Source organism: Quercus suber, unplaced genomic scaffold (assembly GCF_002906115.3).
Source record: "Quercus suber isolate HL8 unplaced genomic scaffold, Cork oak 2.0 scaffold_798, whole genome shotgun sequence".
NCBI classification, from domain to species: Eukaryota; Viridiplantae; Streptophyta; class Magnoliopsida; order Fagales; family Fagaceae; genus Quercus; species Quercus suber.
In genome coordinates this window covers 264141-285306 of record NW_027070233.1, presented here as the reverse complement: position 1 = coordinate 285306, position 21166 = coordinate 264141, and the positions used below count along the sequence as shown (strand labels likewise).

General features: G+C 33.9%; 3 protein-coding genes across 5 annotated transcripts; 2 read left to right on the top strand and 1 right to left on the bottom strand.

Annotated features, from left to right (window-relative positions):
- The first annotated feature begins 2737 nt into the window (after window positions 1-2737).
- LOC112019472 (homocysteine S-methyltransferase 3) lies at window positions 2738-10848 on the top strand. Of its 2 annotated transcripts, XM_065767366.1 has the most exons (8): window positions 2738-3113; window positions 5331-5387; window positions 5486-5712; window positions 6206-6335; window positions 7126-7329; window positions 7944-8015; window positions 8550-8691; window positions 10700-10848. In XM_065767366.1, coding segments are annotated over exons 1-8 (1035 nt in total). In that variant the 5' UTR covers window positions 2738-2912; the 3' UTR covers window positions 10702-10848. The 2 variants fall into 2 exon arrangements, with proteins under 2 accessions (XP_065623438.1, XP_023907759.2); XM_024051991.2 differs by lacking the exon at window positions 10700-10848 and having other exon boundaries at window positions 8550-10530.
- A 3790-nt stretch (window positions 10849-14638) lies between these two features.
- LOC112019473 (pentatricopeptide repeat-containing protein At3g22690) lies at window positions 14639-17440 on the top strand. Its single transcript, XM_024051992.2, has one exon. The coding sequence runs from the start codon at window positions 14732-14734 to the stop codon at window positions 17276-17278; it is 2547 nt and encodes an 848-aa protein (XP_023907760.2). The 5' UTR covers window positions 14639-14731; the 3' UTR covers window positions 17279-17440.
- A 48-nt stretch (window positions 17441-17488) lies between these two features.
- LOC112019471 (protein RDM1) lies at window positions 17489-20727 on the bottom strand. Of its 2 annotated transcripts, none has more exons than XM_065767363.1 (3): window positions 20528-20727; window positions 19118-19327; window positions 17489-18077 (listed from the first exon to the last, which is right to left on the bottom strand). In XM_065767363.1, exons 2-3 carry the CDS (start codon window positions 19287-19289, stop codon window positions 17710-17712), a joined length of 540 nt encoding a protein of 179 aa, XP_065623435.1. In that variant the 5' UTR covers window positions 19290-19327; window positions 20528-20727; the 3' UTR covers window positions 17489-17709. The 2 variants fall into 2 exon arrangements, with proteins under 2 accessions (XP_065623435.1, XP_023907758.2); XM_024051990.2 differs by having other exon boundaries at window positions 19118-19306; window positions 20528-20726.
- Between the last annotated feature and the right edge of the window lie 439 nt (window positions 20728-21166).

Below are 21166 nucleotides of genomic sequence, written 5' to 3'. Positions count from 1 at the left end.
CCTCGTTTCTTTTACTCCGTCTTCTCTCTTTCGCTGGTCTTTGAGTCCTACACGTTCTTAATTGAAAAAAAAAATTATGAACACAAAAAAATTTGACAAAGCTATTTACCACTGCTAATGTGATAGATTATTAGCAAGATTTAAGGGGTGGGTCTACATGAAATCAGTAAAAGTTTATCAATTTAATTATCGTGAAAAATATTGTAAATTTTTATGTATGTAGCATTGCCCTTTAAAATCAAAACCATGTAAAAATTTCTAGAATTCAATAAAAGTTTATAGCATTGTTAAGAATAACAAGAAGAATTTTTATTTATTTATTTTTAAATGGAAAACAAGACGAACATTACTTCGTTGTCATTGTATATGAAAAAACATGGTACTTCTATGCTTTCCCTTACTAATTAAAATTAAGAAAAAAAAATGACAAAACCACCTCATCAATTTTGGGTTAAAATCGTTTCAAAAAAAAGGGGGGGTTAAAAGCAAACTAATTTTCTATATTTCTAGTTTGAAATTATGAATTCGTAAGTTTCAATAAATGCCTAGAGTTTTAACACGATTTTTATAATTTTGAATCCAAATATTTTTACAATATTATCATGTTAAGTGCACTTGTAGCACTTTCCATTCATTGCAGTTATTAATGGAATGGGAACAAAATGTGTGAATTTTTTTATTCATAATTCAACCATTACTATTATAAGTGGGGGAGGAGGAAGATTAGCACTATATTTGGTTGTAGCTAGGGAAAGGGAAGAGGAAAGAAAAGAGGACGGGAAGGGAAAGAGAGAAGAAAATATTTCTTTTTGATGTGTTTGGATATAGAAAAGAAACTACATAAAAGAATGTGAAAATTCTATCTTTTATTTGTTTGGTTTGTTGCATAAAGAAGAGGAAGGAAAAATGCATGCTTTTACCTTTGTGCTTCTCGTTAATGATGAGGAAATTCATATATAAAAATACTCGCAATTTATTAAAATTATTAAGGGCATATTGGTCATTTAAAGTATTAAGTGGTGGACCCCAGCAAAATATTTCTATCCCTTCCAGCCATTTCCGCCCAAATTGGGCTGATACAAAAACTGTGGGGCCCATGGAAAAAGTATCACTCCACCTCATCAAATTTTCTTTTCCTTGGACAACCAAACAGCAGAAATGATCTATTTTCCTTGCTTTTCCTTTCTTTTCTTTTCCCTTCTCCCATTTTCAAGCACAGTGTAGAACTTGAACTCTCCTAATGTAAAAGACTAGACAATCCTATTGAGTTACAAGACTCTTAGAAGTTAGAACCATCAAGTTTGATACGGACATTTTATTAAAGTTGATGGATTTATAACTTCAAATTATAAGGACAAATGGTTATTAGTTTGATTTTGACCCAAAATTCATGATGTTTATGCTTTTTTTTTTTTTTTGCTTGCTTAAAAGATAATTCGTAAGTTTCAATAAATGCCTAGAGTTTTAACACGATTTTTATAATTTTGAATCCAAATATTTTTACAATATTATCATGTTAAGTGCACTTGTAGCACTTTCCATTCATTGCAGTTATTAATGGAATGGGAACAAAATGTGTGAATTTTTTTATTCATAATTCAACCATTACTATTATAAGTGGGGGAGGAGGAAGATTAGCACTATATTTGGTTGTAGCTAGGGAAAGGGAAGAGGAAAGAAAAGAGGACGGGAAGGGAAAGAGAGAAGAAAATATTTCTTTTTGATGTGTTTGGATATAGAAAAGAAACTACATAAAAGAATGTGAAAATTCTATCTTTTATTTGTTTGGTTTGTTGCATAAAGAAGAGGAAGGAAAAATGCATGCTTTTACCTTTGTGCTTCTCGTTAATGATGAGGAAATTCATATATAAAAATACTCGCAATTTATTAAAATTATTAAGGGCATATTGGTCATTTAAAGTATTAAGTGGTGGACCCCAGCAAAATATTTCTATCCCTTCCAGCCATTTCCGCCCAAATTGGGCTGATACAAAAACTGTGGGGCCCATGGAAAAAGTATCACTCCACCTCATCAAATTTTCTTTTCCTTGGACAACCAAACAGCAGAAATGATCTATTTTCCTTGCTTTTCCTTTCTTTTCTTTTCCCTTCTCCCATTTTCAAGCACAGTGTAGAACTTGAACTCTCCTAATGTAAAAGACTAGACAATCCTATTGAGTTACAAGACTCTTAGAAGTTAGAACCATCAAGTTTGATACGGACATTTTATTAAAGTTGATGGATTTATAACTTCAAATTATAAGGACAAATGGTTATTAGTTTGATTTTGACCCAAAATTCATGATGTTTATGCTTTTTTTTTTTTTTTGCTTGCTTAAAAGAATGGTTAAAGACAATTATAATAGTGGGTTCTGCTACTTTTCTTTTGTTGTTGATATACATGAGTTACAATTACTTGTAACTTGTAAGACAATTCATGTGACAGAAAATAATTGTGTGTTTTATTGAGAAAACACGTAATGATATTCTTAATCATATTACACTCAATGTAAATAAATCATACTCCATAAAATAAAATTTAGACTTAATGGGTACGATGATTAGGGATAAGGACAAGACTCACTATTGGGAAAGATTTTTTTTTTTTTTGGCTGAATATACTATTGGGAAAGATTAGTCCGAATCTTGTTATTATTATTGGACGAACAAAAAACATAATTGGGGGGGCGGGGCATATTCGTAACTTGCGATGTTGTCTTCCTTCTATAAATTGTTGTTTTCTATGTAAGAAGATTGGACAGTAACCACCGCCTGTTTAGCTAGTTTCTACTCTCTAGTACTCTATAAAAGTGTGCTTCGGTTTCAATTTTACGCACACACTTCCAAGTTTTGCATTTAAAGTTACATAAACCGCCACAAAAAACAAACACCACAGAGTGATCACGAACAACATGGGTTCAGGAAACATGGTGGAGACAACAACAACAACAACAACGTCGTCGACTTTTATGTCGGATTTCATCGGAAAGTGCGGTGGCTACGTTGTCATCGATGGTGGCTTTGCGACAGAGCTGGAAAGACATGGGGCTGATCTCAACGACCCTCTTTGGAGCGCCAAGTGCCTTGTCGATTCCCCTCATCTTGTCCGAAGGGTACTCTCTCTCTCTCTCTCTCTCTCTCTCTCTCTCTCATGATGTGGTTCTTAACTTCTTTGAAAAATACGTACCTAGAAAATGAAAGGAAAATTTTATTTTTTAGGTACTAAATTACACTTTTAACCTTCAAGTTTAGGGTCATTTTTATTTGGGTGGTATTTTAGTTCTTTTTTTTTTTACTAATAGTTTTTGATGAATTAATATTTTTATGACTAATATGACCGTTAAGTGTCAACAAAACGATATAGGTGGGTGAGAGGGAGGTCCTAATTTGTTTTTTAAATATTAAAGCGGTGTTTGGTAGGGTAGTTTGAAATGAGATTTTTGTAGTTTTTTGAAAATTGTGTAGGTGAAAAAGTGTGAAAATGTATGTAAAATTGTTTAAAATGTAAAAATGTGAATTTGAGATTGTGTAACAAATAGACCCTAAATTACACTTTAACCTTTAAGTTTAGGGTTGTTTTCATTTGGATGATTCTTTAGTTTATTTTAATGAGTAATTTCACTGTTAAGTGTCAATAAAACGATGGTGAGATTGGTTATAGTCATAGAGCAAACTAGAAGTTCTATTTTGAAAACAAAATCGAACTTATGGAACAAAATAAATAAAAATTTTAATATAAAAGATGATAATTTCAAATTTTAATGGTTAAAAGTGTAATTTAGTTTTATATAGACTATGACTATGAGAAGCAAAAATTATATTTGCTTCCCTTTCAATTTTTGGTAAGAAATGAATGCACGTCTATATTGGTTTTATTACATTTGTGGATTTTGACTTTTATTTAACGATAAAATTTTGTATTCTATTATGCATGGTAAATCCCTTTAAATCTGCTAAAATTTTTGTCCTTTTTTTTTTTAGAACGTTATATTTTCTGACACATGCAAAATTGTAATTTTTAAGACCAAAATATAATTATATTTTTAGAAAAAAAAGATCATAATATAGTTCCGTGAACATCAATAGAAAGTTTGATTTGATGACATTTTCTTATATTTTCTTGTCTTTCCAATCCATGTTATTAATTGTACATATATAAATTGTCATCTAATTGCTAATTAACCTTTTGAATAGAATAAAGTTACAACGATTTTTTTTTTCTTTCTATTTCTATTTTTTCCCCCGAACATTTCGTGGTATCTCACGGATTAGTCACAACACACAAGTATCATGATAAGTGATAAGCATACGCGTTTGGAGGACTTTGATACACGTGTTCTGAGAATACAATTCCTATGCTATGTGAAGATTGCAACTTGCAAGAAGTTGATTTTGTTTTATATATATATATATGATAAACTGTTTTTTTTTTTTTTTTTTCCGTTAAACTCACACACCATTACTAAAATGGCATGTAACGTGCGGTTGATAATATATATATATATATATATATTATATAAAAGATAAGCACAGTTGTATAGTCCTGATTCATAAAAAGAAGAAAACAAAAGGAAAAGGAATACAATAATTTTTGTCTGACACTGAGGTGTCGAAAGCTATCCTGTCCTCTCCTCGTGAGTATTTGTACTAAAGTGAACCGGTCTTGAACTTTCGTGACATCTGTCTCTTTCATGCAATTGAGGTTATAACTACAATTTTTTCTTTAAAACACTGTTAACACAATAATATTGATAGTAACAGGTATGTAGGATGAGGTGGTCTAACTTGTAATGAGTGAAAAAGAAAATGGGATGATAAGGATGAAAACAAAGGGGTAAAAAAAAAAAAAAAAATTCTTATTATCCAAAATACAAACAACCATATATTACTCGGCATGTGTCACACGTCCTTATCTTAGAGTGTCAACTTTGTCGTCGGTTGTCAAAAATTACATTGTATAACATAAGTTTAGCAAAATTATAAGGTTGAATTTTCCTTCAAACGAGTTTGAAACCCATTATGTAACAAATACTAACAATTCATAAAATTGTTATCGGTTTGTTTTAAATAAATAAGAATATTCATTAAATAAATTATGTGACTTCACATTAAATATTAAAAAAAAAAAAAAAAGTAGTTATGTGACTAAAAGTGCAAGTGAATAGTCATTTGCATTGCCATGTAAATATTCACTGTGGTTTGATTGTTAAATAAGTATATTTAGAAGTTATGTATTATAAGCTCTCCCAAAGAAACACTTACCACTATTATTTAGTGTAAAAAAAATGTTTATATGCATTTTTGGTTAATGGACTTGCTTGAATTAACAGGTTCATCTAGATTACCTTGATGCTGGAGCTAATATCATACTTACAGCATCTTATCAGGTAGTTTTTCAGACCCCCTTTCCATGTTACTTTATGTTCACCCATAGCATTTTTTTTTTCTTAGTAATCAAAGTTACCATGTTTCATATTTTTCATAGGCCACGATTCAGGGATTTGAGGCTAAAGGCTTCTCTAAGGAAGAAGCTGAAGCTTTGCTTAGGAAAAGTGTAGAAATTGCGTGTGAGGCAAGGGAAATTTACTATGACCGATGCACGAAAGACCCCTGGGATTTCATGGAAAATGGAAGGACTTCGAGACGTCCAATTTTGGTTGCAGCTTCTGTTGGAAGCTATGGAGCTTATCTAGCTGATGGTTCTGAGTATAGGTGTGTGAACTTGGTCTTCATGGAGTAATTAATTTCTAAAGTTGGTCTTCATTGATATTGACATTTGCTTTATATCTAAGTAGAAACAATAGCTCTAGTGACATAAAAAATTTCACAACTCTATGTTGTGATTGGCGCATAATAAAAGTAACGTTAACAGTGACAGTAAGTAGTGAAAAAAGGATAAGTTCGTAGCATCGGTCACAAAGCTCATCGCTATGTACACGAATGTGACTGATGTATGTGAGTCACTTGTTATTTAATTGCATGGCTCGAATGATAATGGTAGAGATGCTTGCACATTTGACGTGTAGAACATGGATGATTGGCCATTTCTTTTAGTAGTGGACAATTGGATATGATTAAATATGCCCGTCTTAATTTTGGGCAAGAATTTGTTCATAAAGCAAGTATAGTGTCCACAGTGGTATTATATTATCTTATTGTGATGCATCAACATGTCTCTATAACTTTTTTTATTCTCTGTTCACAGTGGGAACTACGGCGATGCAATCACTTTGGAAACATTGAAGGATTTTAATAGGAGAAGGGTACAGATTCTAGCCAACTCAGGTGCTGACCTAATTGCGTTTGAAACAATTCCAAATAAGCTAGAGGCAAAGGTACCATGCTATTTTGCTTTTTTCCATGTGCTAGCCATTGAACCTTTCAATTTACTTACAATATATGTCTGTCTATACTACCAGCGGATAATTCTAGCCAATCTGCCTCAATTTTGTTTTCTGATTTGTGCTAGCCATCATTCTTTTTCATCTGTAGTTTCGCTGGAGGTTCTCTCATGAAAGAGCACATTCATTAATTTGTTAGCTAGTTCCTTATAAAATGATATATTGAATACTATGTGAACCTCATTTATACTTTGCTTACATTTGTTCTTTTTTAATTCCAAAATCAACTTGATAGCTTTAATTCGTATCTTAATTATACCTTTCTGATTTAACAAATTTCCTCCTTACTCGAGTGAAAATAACAAGCCATTTGTCCTTTTTTCACTTTCTTTTTGGGTCTGTGAAGAAGACAAGTCAAATGTGAATTTCATCATTTTAATTTAAACTTTAGTGGTGGGACAAAGTCCACAGGGGTCTTGAATGGTTCCAAAATCCACATAATGCCAATGCATTGAAAGGAATTAGTTGGTATCACACATTAATAAGGTTATACGTCTTTCAATCATCTCATTTGTTGTCAAAATTTGTTATCCAGAAATGAGGTTGTCACTCTAGTCAGAAGTCAGAATACCTATCTACATTTTTGCTATTAAAGTTTGGAAAAATCTATCTTGATATTTTGATATTTTTCCTTTTTCTTTTTAATTATGTGCATATGCACTAGTTCCAATATGACCTTTACCTCTGGCTGTAACACATTCATTGATTTTTCTTTATAATGCAGGCATATGCTGAGCTTCTGGAAGAAGAAGGCATGGAAATTCCAGCATGGTTTTCATTCAATTCTAAGGATGGAATTAATGTGGTTAGCGGTGATCCTATTTCAGAGTGTGTTTCCATTGCAGATTCATGCAAGCAGGTTGTTGCTGTTGGGATCAACTGTACCCCTCCTAGATTTATCCATGGACTGATTACATCTATTCGAAAGGTACAATTTTTGGGGTTGATGCTTATTTATGAGATTACATTCTGATAGAGATTCTGTATCTACTTAATTCTCCTGAACTTTTGAAGGAATTGGTTAGGTGCCCCTAATAATTCATTACTAAGCATTCCTTGTGACAAGATCTTCAAGTGATCTCAGATTTTAATAATTCAAACTGCAACACACCTCTTACAAAAAGATTCTTTAGCTTTATGGGGCTTATAAAATTAACAATACTCCTGCTGTTTGCCTTTGATTGTTTGTTTTTTTCTTGGTTAACGTCCAAAGACTTGCAAACATTAGTTCTTCCTCCTGTTCCTTTAGGTACAGGATTTTATGCCAGTCATGCCTGCATTCTATTATTCGTTTTGCAACAATTTACTCTTATGGTCACTTCAAATTAAAAGACAAATGAAGCATTAGGGTTATAATGCTGCTGATAAATTTTACACTTATCCTGCTTAACATTTGTCATGATATATCTCTAGCTTGTCTCTTCTAATGATCTCTCAAATGAAGCATTAGGATTATAATTTACTGCTACTGATGAATTTCAAAATTACCTTCTTAACATTTTGAAAATTTTGAAATGATGTCTCTGGCCAACTCTTTGGCAGGTAACGAGTAAACCAGTTCTGATATATCCCAACAGCGGTGAGACTTATGATGGTCAGACCAAGCAATGGGTGGTGAGTTGCTTGCCTTACTCTGTTGCTTATTGCTTTTAGGACAATCGTTTATTAAAACACCATTTAGGATCGCTAAGAATAATTGCATATTCACAATGTAAGGCATAGTTTAACAGAATTAGCTTATATCAGTCCTTCATTGACACTAATCTCCGGTCTTCTGAAAACACACTTGTCAATAATTTACCATTAGAGTGATGCGAGAGAGTAATTTTTATTACATAAACCTTACAAAATGATGTGCCATTGTAATAGTGTAGCCTATCACAAAAAAAATACTTCAGACATATAATTATTATGTAGTTGAAGTGACACAAATCACATTTATTGCATGTTACTTTGTAAGCCTTTTCTTTTACAAGTATGTAATTCTTAATCTTCCAAGTTGAAAAAGGGGGTATTTCTTGAAATATATACTCAATCCACCTGCTGCATGGTTTACTCTTTGATGGATGTTTGAGCTCCTAGATAGTAGGTTCTGATAATGCTTAATATTTCCTCAAAGCACTAAAGTTAAATGATTTTCTATTGCAGAAATCAAGTGGGAATGTAGATGAAGATTTTGTATCATACATAGTCAAGTGGAGGGAGGCTGGGGCTTCTCTTTTTGGTGGGTGCTGCAGGACAACTCCCAAGACTATTAGAGGCATAGCCACGGCTCTCTCTGATAAAAACTGATGTAGAACAAAATATTCTAATTAATTTCTGTAATCTTTTATATTTGGTATTTTTATGTAATTTTTCCTTATTTTAGGTTTAGGGCATTTACTTCCTTGTTTTTAGGTATTTTTAATGTTGTTTAGTCAAATTAGGATTTTATATGCTTTCATAGCCGCCTTAGGGTTTCTAGTTACCCTAGGTTTTGTTTTTACTATTTAAACACATTGTAGCCTCCAAAGGCAAGTCAGTTATAGTTTATTATCAATAAAAATTTAGACGTGTGTCTTTTGTGTTCTCTGGTGGATTCCAGACTTATCACCTTGTGGATTCAAGGAACCTCTCGTGGATTCAAGGTTTACTACCTAGGAACTAACAGTTTAGTTTCTGTTCATTCAAGAGAGCATCGTGTGTGCTTCTCTTCAGGCTTCCGCGACATCAGTTGGTATCAGAGCCTTGACTTACCCTGGTCTGATGGCTAACCGACGAGACGGTGACCACCACAACAATGACGGCGGTGACGACGTCAACAACCCAGTCCTCACTAGGGCTGAGTTCCTTAATTTTCGTAATGAGAATCACCAATTTTGTGAAAAGAGTCAGAAAATTATAGGCGAAATCCAGCAAAAGATTGCTACTCTTCTTGCTAGGAAATCATCTTGCAACAACAATGTTCGATATATTCAAAGACGCACTCCTAGCTACAAGAAAATTCCATTCTTTGATGGAGATATGTGTAAGATGGATTTTATTGACTGACTTCTTGATTTAGAAGAGTATTTTAATTTTTGGAAGATTTGTGATGAAGAAAAGGTGCGGCTTGCATCTAATAAATTAGACAATGAAGCAGAGGAATGGTGGAAAGACATTCAAATCGATAAAAAGCGGCGAGGTAAGCATCCAATCTGCTCTTGGCAAAAAATGAAGAAGGTATTAATTGATTTATGGTTTCCTAATGACTATTATGATATACTAGATTATACAAGTGTTGATTATAAATTTGTATTTTCATATGAAAATCAATATGTTCACAACATGAAAGGTGAAAACCAAAATTATCACAGCCAAGTCCATGTATCAAGTAAAGAAAAGAGTTTGAGGGCTAAGAAGAAGCAGCCTATTTCTGGAGAAACTTTTGAAGTGGTTAAAAAAGGTCAAGACTTGCAACAAGTTGTTGAATTGAAACTTGAAAAGAAGATTGAGTTGATTGTGGAAGATCACAGAAATCAAGAGATAGTGATTATTGAGAATATTGTGGAAGATCCACTTGGGGTCAAAGGTAAGGACGAGTCCATCACCCTCAACACCCAGGTTCCGGTTGATTTATTGAAGACGATTACATAATATGTTGATTTTCTTGGAGTAGAGAATTTTAATTTTACTATCAACCCTTTGTTGATTGATGTTGCAAATAAATTGAAGATAGATGAGAAGAAATTTTATACTACACTTTATGACAGATTCAAGTTTCAGAACCAGATCAAGTTATTAAAACATTCAAAGTATTTGTTTATTTGGAGTGGAAGATTTCAGATTTCAAGAATGAACTCGAGGACGAGTTTATTTCAAGTGGAGGGGTTTGATGTAGGACAAAATATTCTAATTAATTTCTGTAATCTTTTATAATTGGTATTTTTATGTAATTTTCGTTATTTTAGGTTTAGGGCATTTACTTCTTTGTTTTTAGATATTTTTAATGTTGTTTAGTCAATTAGGATTTTATATGCTTTCATAGCCGCCTTAGGGTTTCTAGTTACCCTAGGTTTTGTTTTTACTATTTAAACACATTGTAGCCTCCAAAGGCAAGTCAGTTATAGTTTATTATCAATAAAAATTTAGACGTGTGTCTTTTGTGTTCTCTGGTGGATTCCAGACTTATCACCTTGTGGATTCAAGGAACCCCTCGTGGATTCAAGGAACCCCTCGTGGATTCGAGGTTTACTACCCAGGAACTAACAGTTTAGTTTCTATTCCGTCAAGAGAGCATCGTGTGTGCTTCTCTTCAGGCTTCCGCGACATCAAAAACTAATTCTGTAACCACCCCAAATTTTCAAGAATGTTGTGATGTAATTTAATAATAATAAGATGGAATGGTTCTTTTGCCTTGCTTCCTAGTCTCATACAATCAAAGAAATAAACAACAAAATGTGGAGAATGGTTATCTGAGATTCTCTCACTCTCACTCCTTCATAAAAAAAGCATGACTGGCGTAAAAGAGAAGAAAGAAAAAAAAGACAGGCTCATTGAAGCATGATTGTTCCATTTTATGCTCCATTAATTGCCAAATGTCGCACATTCTTTTTTTCTTTTCCCTCTTGTAAGTAACCAAAGTTTAAATTAGCAGAGAGATTAGACACGTAACATACTGCACTTTTTTTTTTTATACGTAACATACTGCACTTGATAGGGCATAAAAGATCATAAAATGAAATAGTAAGAGTGGGACAACAATAATTTAAGTTGTGCAGATAATCTTTCATAGAAGTTCTATTAATAGATAATGAAAAGCACCTCTTCTCTGAGCGTCCTTTCACAAGAACATGACCTCTATTTAGTTTTATTGGTTTTTTAAAAGGCTGGGATAGAGGTGGGTTACGGCTGCATAACAAATTTAATCTCAAGTAGGTAAAGTGGTTCTTTTAAACCAGAGGTAGACAAGGTGTAATTGCCTTAAATCATAAGTGAATTAAGTGAAATTACCCCTCTTTTTATAAGTAAAATTTCATAAAAAATGCAAAAGGGTGCTACCCAAGTATATGGTATACAAGAAAAAAGACAAGGCAATAAACAAAAAGTAAAAAAAGAAAATTCAATAAAGAATCAACTCCAGCTCAAGCTATCTAGGAACTTTAGAAAGTCTGCGGTGGTTTTAAATTGGAGACATTGGAGCTAACTGCATAATCAATTGATTACACTTGCAGCTTGAAGACCACTTTTTAAGTTAGTTGATTATCTCCACTTGTCTATGAGGACCTAATTATAAAATAAAATTTTAAAGAAATTATATTAAAGTTAACAAGTTAGGACTGTACAGTTTTTAATAGCATGATATGAGACGTGCTCAATATAGACTTCACGAAGCTATGTATTGGGGCAGGGAATAATAGTGCTCCCCCTCTCAAAAGAAAAGAACTTTAATCTTTTAAATTCTAATAGTCAAGAGATTTCAACTCTTAATTAAGCAACAATCATATGATAAATGAGAATAAAGCAATATGTGCCCTTGGGCATGAGCATAAATTGCTTAGCTTATCATGGTTGAATGCTCCTAAATTACTTGGCCACTAGTTTTGGACATGGAGTTAGTTGTTCATAGGTTTTACTGGATTGAGGCTAGTCCAAATGGCTCTCTCTTTAGAAAAGTTCCCTATGTTATTTATGTATATATACATAAACAATAAAGCAATATGTATATTATAAATATAATACAAATTTGTAATTTATATTCATTTTTTAGGTATAGAAGTTCTCAATATTTTATGATGATTTCTTACTGATCTTTATACAATCTTATATGAAACAATGATATCTAATTAAAGCTTATAATGTTCCAAAGTCCAAAAGATAAATTGATTTAAGAACCTTCATTTGGAGTTAGTTTACTCATTTCTCAAAAAGCATGAAATTGTTTGCTACCAACTATTTTAAGCAAACACATATACATGCATGCATATATGCACATGTATACATGAGTGAGTATTAGTGTGGTGGTGCTAAAAAGCTAAATTGCTATGTTTAACACCACAAACTACAAAATTGGGGCTGTATTGGTGGAGCCAAAACAATAATTTTTTGCTGTTAAGCTACAGTGCACAGCTATCTTTGTCGGTGCACTGTAGTTCAAATATTAAAAAAAAATAAAAATTATTGTGTTTACACTGTAGGTTAGATTATTTATTGTGTTAACATTGTGAATATATTAGTTTATTATAGTAGATATATTATTATATTGAGTTGAAAGCTAAAATAAAATCATTAATATTAGGTGTTTTGTAAAGTGAGGTGGTAAAATAAATAAAGTAGTTTTGTTATGGTGCCAAATTACTAAATTTTTGGCACCACCAATGCTGATGCTTTGTGTATGCCTACATGAATGTTTTTAATTATATATATATATATTTAAAAAAAAATAGGGGTTAGCTATGTACGCCAACCCACAGGTAGGACGCTAATGTTAAAACCCATGGGCCAACCCATGTGGATGCCCACCAATAGACTCATGCTGGCAACAGGACTCAAACCTAGATGAGTTAGATGAAGTGTCCGAGCCTTACCAGCTGAGCCAAGCCCCCGTTGGCCTTTTTAATTATATATTGATATTACAATCTGGTTCTGAAGCAAATACCCCTAACTTCGCCCTTGAGTATATATTAACACAAACAATTTGTCCAAAATGGTAGAAGCACAGAACTCTCTAACTGTAGAATATTAGAATCGAACTGAATAAAAGCATTTGGATCATGTGATTGCTGTTTTATAATATTTATAGTAATCACCTTAGTACGACCATTGCATCAATTGTAATTCTTTAACTTCTCTATGTAAAAAGGGTCAAATTTTCTCTTCGAGTTCCTGTTTGTGGTTCATATGTATTTCACATATATATAAATGTATTACCAAGATCCTAGATTTGGTTAGTTCAAACCTAACTGAATTCACAAGAGACACAAATATCTCTGAGAATTTCTGTTGGCTCATGAGCTGGTGAAACACTGCAATAGAAGTATAGGTGTGGCCAGATGCAATCAAGGCAGATTTGAAGAAGGATTATGATTTTTTTTAGATTGGAACTTCATCTTTATGTGCCTGATATCAGCTGGAATTCCCCCAAGGTTTGTCAATTGGTAAAAGAATGTATAACTACTCAATATTCTGTCACTCTCAATGGCTCTTTAGTGGGGTATTTTCATGGAGGCAAAGGTCTAAGACAAGGAGATCCACTGTCCTCCTATCTATAAGGAATGAGGAGCAAATTATCAAAGACATCAAGAAGGATGTTAAAGGTTGAGAACAAAAGAGGTCTTGGTGACTTAGTACTTAAAAAGGAGTCTATGCCACAAATGGGGCATTAGCCCGTTTGTACTATGAACATTACTCAATATTTCTGTGTCACTGCCCTCTGGGGTATATGTTTGTTTCTCAATTTGTTTTGAATAAAATTCTTCAAGGTTACAACATATGCAGGTGGCTCTGGCTTCCTCAAATCTATCATGTGGGGTTGTATGATGGTGGAATAAAAGAGAGGAGGCCTTTTTTGTGCTATAAGAAGAGCTCAGATAGGGAGTTGCAAGAAAATTAAAATTTGTGCAAAAATTTGCAATCTTGATGCAGCTCGTGCTTCTTCCGGTTTTGAGTTATACATATTACTGTATGATTGCTTTCTTTGTCAATGATTCTACCTATTCATTAAGATAAATAGATAAGTAAATAAATATATTCTCTGCTGGATTTATTCTAGAAATTAGATTGTTCACAAATATGTGTACAGATTCCTTTGTATTCATCATTTATCATCAAATTTTTTTCATGTTAAATTCTTGCTATTTCAAGCAAAATCCATGTGCAAGCAATGAAAACTTTTAACCTCATGTAACATGTATGGGAAATTTTTTTCTCAAAATATCTCTGATTTCAGTATTGAAACCTCCTAGGTCGGTATCATATCCGTACCACCCCAACATTTTTAGTTAGCTCAATTGTACTCAACAAATTGATCTACTGTACAACCAACTGCATCAACATTTGATATAGGGAGCATGACATTGCAAGATATGTTCCATTGAAAATTGGATGTTGGTTTTTGTCAGTTCAATGGTTTGTTTGTTTTAGTTTAAAATCTCATCTTATTTTGATTACCGACTTAGTTAAAACCTTTAAAAGTTTTCTACATACAATTGTACTTGTGTTTATTTTTTAGGAAGAAAAAAAAAAGCATCAAGATTTAAAATTAAAAAAAAAAAAAAAAAATGATTCAAACACACAATTTCGTCAACCAATATATAAATAGAGGGAGCCAATTCAAGACCTTTCAGTTTACTTAGTTAGCACCCAACACCATAATGAACACTATGGCTGTAACCCTTCTTCCACTGTCTCCTCTGGTCTCAGCCACTCCAACCTTCATAACTCCCACCAACCAAAATGACCCCAAGACCACAACCAAACACCCCTCTCCAAATGGGTCTTTCCAGAATTGCAAATCCATCAAAGAACTCAAGCAAGTACAGTCACACTTCACAAAGAAAGGCCTCACTCATAGTCCCTCTACTGTGTCCAAGCTAATTGTTGCGTGTGCCCAAATGGGCACTCTTGAAAGCTTAGATTATGCTCAGAAGGCATTCAAACTTTATAGAGAAGATGAGGGGAGTATTGGGTCTTTGTTCATGTACAATTCTTTGATTAGAGGCTACTCTTCAGCTGGGTTTGGTGATGCAGCTATCTTGCTTTATATTGAAATGGTGATTGCGGGTATTGTGCCTGATAAGTTCACGTTTCCTTTTGTACTAAGCGCGTGTGCGAAGATTGTTGGGTTTTGTGAGGGAATTCAAGTTCATGGAGTAGTTGTTAAGATGGGTTTAGAGGAAGATGTGTTTATTGGTAACTCTTTGATTCATTTGTATGCAGAGTGTGGGAAGATGGAGTATACACGGAAGGTGTTTGATGGGATGCTTGAGAGAAATGTTGTGTCGTGGACTAGTTTGATTTGTGGTTATGCTAGGAGGGATTGTCCAGAGGATGCAGTTTCGTTGTTTTATGAAATGGTGGAGACGGGTATTACACCCAATTCAGTTACAATGGTGTGTGTGATTTCGGCTTGTGCAAAGTTGAAGGATCTTGAATTGGGTGAGAAGGTAAGTGCTTATGTGGGTGAGGAAGGAGTAAAGTGTAACACGTTTATGGTGAATGCGCTTGTTGATATGTACATGAAATGTGGAGCAATTGGTAGTGCAAAGAGGCTTTTCGATGAATGTGTTGATAGGAATTTGGTTCTATGCAATACTATCATGTCAAATTATGTGCGGCAAGGACTTGTGAGAGATGCTCTTGCTGTTTTTGGTGAGATGCTGCAACAGGGACCACGACCGGACAGAGTTACAATGTTATCAGCAATCTCAGCATGTGCACAATTAGGCGATCTTCTATTTGGAAAGCAGTGCCATGGTTATGTTTTAAGAAATGGACTAGAAAGTTGGGATAACATTTCTAATGCCATGATAGACATGTACATGAAGTGTGCTAAACAAGAAATGGCTCACAGAGTTTTTAACTGTATGTCAAAGAAGACTTTGGTGTCATGGAACTCATTGATTGCAGGTTTAATTGGAAATGATAATGTAGAGTCAGCTTGGGAAATTTTCAATGAAATGCCAGAGAATGATCTTGTGTCCTGGAACACAATGGTAAATGCTTTGGTCCAGGAGAGCATGTTTGAGGAGGCAATTGAACTTTTCCGAGAGATGCAGAATGAAGGGATTAAAGCAGATAGGGTGACAATGGTGGGCGTTGCATCTGCTTGTGGGTATTTAGGAGCTCTTGATCTTACGAAGTGGATCCTTACCTACATTGAAAAGAATAATATTCACTGTGACATGCGGCTTGGCACAGCCTTGGTTGACATGTTTGCCAGGTGTGGTGACACTCAAAGTGCAATACAAATTTTCAATAAGATGGCAAAAAGAGATGTTTCTGCTTGGACTGCAGCCATTGGAGCAATGGCAATGGAGGGAAATGGGGAACGAGCTGTGGAGCTTTTCAATGAGATGCTTAGGCAAGGGGTGAAACCCGATGAGGTAGTCTTTGTGGCACTACTGACGGCATGCAGCCGTTGCAGGTTTGTGGATCAAGGCTGGCATCTTTTCAGGTCAATGAAGGAAATCCATGGAATCTACCCTCAAATTGTCCATTATGGGTGCATGGTTGATTTACTTGGCAGAGCTGGGTTGTTAGAAGAAGCTATTGATCTCATAAAGAGCATGCCCATGGAACCTAATGATGTGATTTGGGGGTCTCTTTTAGCTGCTTGCCGGACACATAAAAACGTCAAATTGGCAGCACATGCAGCTGAAAGGATAACTGAATTGGCTCCTGATAGGACAGGGATTCATGTGCTTCTCTCAAACATATATGCATCTGCTGGGAAATGGAAAGAAGTTGCACAAGTGAGGTTACAATTGAAAGAAAAAGGCATCCATAAAGTGCCTGGATCAAGTTCAATGCAGGTTAATGGCATAATCCACGAGTTCACCTCTGGTGATGAATCACACCCAGAAAAGGCCCACATTGCAATGATGCTACAAGAAATAAACTGCAGACTGAAGGATGCAGGCCATGTTCCTGATTTAACCAATGTTATGCTTGATGTTGATGAGCATGAGAAAGAGTACTTGCTCAGCCAACATAGTGAGAAATTAGCCATAGCTTTTGGTCTTATCAGCACAGGTCAAGGAACGCCAATTCGTGTTGTTAAGAATCTCCGTATATGTGCTGATTGCCACTCGTTTTCCAAATTAGCATCAAGAATATATGAAAGGGAAATTATTGTCCGAGACAATAGCAGGTTTCACTTTTTTCGGCAAGGGAATTGTTCTTGTTGTGATTATTGGTAGTGGAACTTTACAAAAAGAAAGAAAGAAAGAAAATGATTCATTTGTACTTAAACACTCAGTATAATAAATATATTTGTTAATAATGTCGATTAAAATTTGACCAAACTATGTATCAGTTTAATTCCAATTGTTTGCAGCAAAGAATGACCATTGCAATTTTAAACTCCGACCAAGAGAACATTGTTCGATATAAAATAAACAAATCAAGAATAAATGAGAGTGAGCAGACATTCTTCCAACAGCAACTTATGTCAAATGTAAACAATTATGGTAGAGGGGGAAATAGAATGCATAAACAAGAGAAAAGCTCTCTTTCATACTGAATTTATTAGATACAGGTCCTGATCAAATCTAACAGATGTAGATGACATTTTACAGAATCAGCGCAAAGGCCAGTGAAAACTGAAGGGCCTGGCCTTTCAGTATATGGTTCATAATTTTGGGAAAATGGAATCAATAAAAGTATGGTGCAATGGGTCTGAAAGCCAAAGTTTGGCTAAATGAAGATGAGATGAGGTGTGCCGGTGGACTTCTTCAATAAGCCAGATGGTGGCTTCAGCTTTACAAGGGTGAACTAAGGTATCCAAAGGCTTACATTCATCCTCACTGCCAATCCTCAATTGATCCCACTGTTTTAGGAGAATATTGGTGAGGTAGTGCAAAGGTTGATTATATAACTGCTTAATGGATTTGCCTAATCCCATCCATGTGGTAAATGGAATAACAGAGCCACGGTGTGTTGGAATTGGGATATGCTTCATGTATTCCTGATACATTTCTGCACTTTTGATTAACGCGTCTGCAAAATGAAAAAAAGAATGTTTATGAAATAAAGGCATTTGTGCAAATGAGATCAATGCTAAGGACTCATGAAGGTAAAACGGAGATACAATGAAAGATGGGAACTAATCTACATTGCAATTTGAAAAATGGGGTCCACAATTGTCATGAACCAGAGAAAGCTTCTAAGAGGTTCCTACATGTGAGACCTAAGCATAATATGTCAACAAAAGCTAGCACAACTCAAACAAACAACATAATAACTTGAATTTTTTTATTTTTTATTTTTTATTTTTTCACCTTGATCGGCATGCAAGATTCAGGTATCAAATATTTCCCATTTGTTTCATCCAACTTGCAGAATCTCAAAATGATCTAGCAGAGAACATGTGCATATGACATAACTAGAAATACTAGAAATACAAGGAGAATTGGCCTTTTTACAAGGAAAGCAGCTTCTGAACATTGGGGGGAGCAATAAACTTAACATAAATTTCTTTGGAGCTACAAAGTGTTTTCATGATGATAACAGAAATGTTAAAAAAAATTACATTAGTTGTCCCAAAATATAGTATTCACTATCATCATATATGATAGATTCTTTAGATTCTCATGCTACAAAGGTTAAAATAGAAAGCAACTTACTTATGAGTCACTCTGCTGCAAAATCAATGGACAAGCAAAACTAATAGCTAGTTAATCTTAATCAACTGAGTCTGTCATGCTGAAACTGCTTCACCATAAAACCCATTTTATAGAACAAATAGCATTGAAACACCATGTTATGCCCCATTGAGATATTTGCATAATTATGCTTCATTTATGTTGGATATGTTAAATAAATGAAAAATATAAGTTACAAACTCCATTTATTCAATGCAGATTGATGTTAGGTGATTATAATTAGTGAAATTTAGACAGATAAAAAGAGCTATTTTTAAAACAGAGTAGAGGCATACCTGGTTTCAACTGAGTTGGTAGTTCGTAAAAGGTTATTCTAAAAAGAACCCAGACTAAGGTTCTTTCTATAATATGAATTGATATGAAGTATACTAATACCTTCATCTGATAATTCTTTGCCATTGTACTCATCGTCGATTGGCTGCTTGCTGTCACACTCATCATCAACTGGCTGCTTTCCATCACACCCATCCATCTCTGAGTCTGAGGAAGAAGAATCATCTGATGATATAACATCAATTTGCTCATTCCATGGCAATGACCTCTTCATGGTATAGAGAATGTATCCTGAAGAAGATAAACCACCAACTATTCATCCATGTCAATGAAATCAAGAGAGCTTAAATACGGTAATGCAAAAAAGTTCAATGCTCTTAGATGGATCAAAGTAACTTCTTTTAGTGTGACAATAAGCATGCTACCCACATAAAAATGCAGAAAGAAGAAGAAACATTAAATACTGCACATATTAACACAGAAAGTTCTGATACTGTTTTAAACCATAAAGCTTTATAACAATAAAATGAACAAATGCAAAAGAAATCAAACAGGGCGAACGCTTTTAGAGAAAATTTATACATCTATTCATTACTTCATCAGCTAAGCAATAGATATAAATAAATTAGTGTCACTATTAATTTGGATACATGTCAATGCCTTCAAATCAGATTCAAATCATGGTTTTTATATTATTATTATTATTTGGATGAACATAGTTTTGCCATGCTGAACACTTATTCCTTTTGCTTCAAGACTACAAATGTCATACAATTGAAGAGTTGAATTGATGTTTCACACCATTAACCAGTGATTCTCTTAAAAGCTTTGATGGCCAAAGTTAATCCAAAAATAAACCCAAACACACAATTAAATTGCCTTCATAAAAGAACTATGACAACGAAACAAAAGGTCATGCAGTACTTAACTAGGCACAAAACAAACTAATAGCAATCACTAATCTAAGTACTCTCAAACTAAACTTTAATTCTGCTGAGTTCATATAGCAAAACATTTAAATGGGTCGCTCTAAAAAACCATTTTAGGCTCTGCTATTTCCATATCTTCAAAGCAGGTCTGTCTTCCAATACCCAGCAAAGCTCTTTCTTTTCTCTTTTTGAAATTTATTCTTTCCCCTTTATCTCTGGTGAGAACAAAAAATCCAACCACATCTACTTTTCAAGTTTGCATGTCAATCTAAAACAACTTGTTATGCACAAAAGATACCCATTTGATTATAGACACTTTACAACATGCAAAAAAAAAAAAAAACACCCACCCATTTACTCCAGAATCATTCTTGCTTCTAAATTTGTTTATATTTCCAAACTTTCTTAATTTTCCAAACATAGGTCTAAATCAAAATTTCAAAAAAAACAAGAGACCACAGCAGTTGGTGACAGATTCAGAAAAAGAAAAAAGATATTTGGGTCATCATGATTTTGCAGAAATTAAAACACTGTTTTAAGTAACAAAGAGAAGAAAATCAGTAAAGAAGGAAAAAGGACTTACCTTTGAACGGCAAATATTACTCTTCAGGGAAATGTGATTTTAGCCTTTGCCGGTTTTGATTTTACCAAAGTGGGTCCATTTGCCGAGAGAGTGAGTGAGTGAGTGAGTGAGAGTGAAACAGAGGTGACCGTAAAAGAAGCGTGGACCTTTTTTATGGGACAGGCTACAATAAAGGCCCTAACCAGTCAGTCTCGGACCTCATATGCTCATGCCAAATTTTTTGCTTTATTCAGAAATAAAGGATTTCGAGGTCCAATCAGATTTTTTTTTTAAATCAAATGTTAGGTCCAATTATAATCAGTTTTTTTTTTTAATGTTATTTATTTGGTTACAGAATAATATTTATTTAAATGTAAATAAATTGGAGAAAGTACTTTCCCTTTATGTTTCACAATTCCCTTTTTAAACTTCAAAACCGAGCAATTTTCTACTTACTATGTTTAGAAAATGATCAAATAGCCAAATATACACTGCATCATACCCTATAGGCTATAGGTTATACCTTAACAGAATATTTTGATTTTAAAAATATTTTATTGTGTAATTACTAAAATACCTGATTAATTATTAAATCTCAAAAATACCCTAACATTAAACTCATGTAAATTTAACCAAACCCAAGTAACCCACTTGCTAACT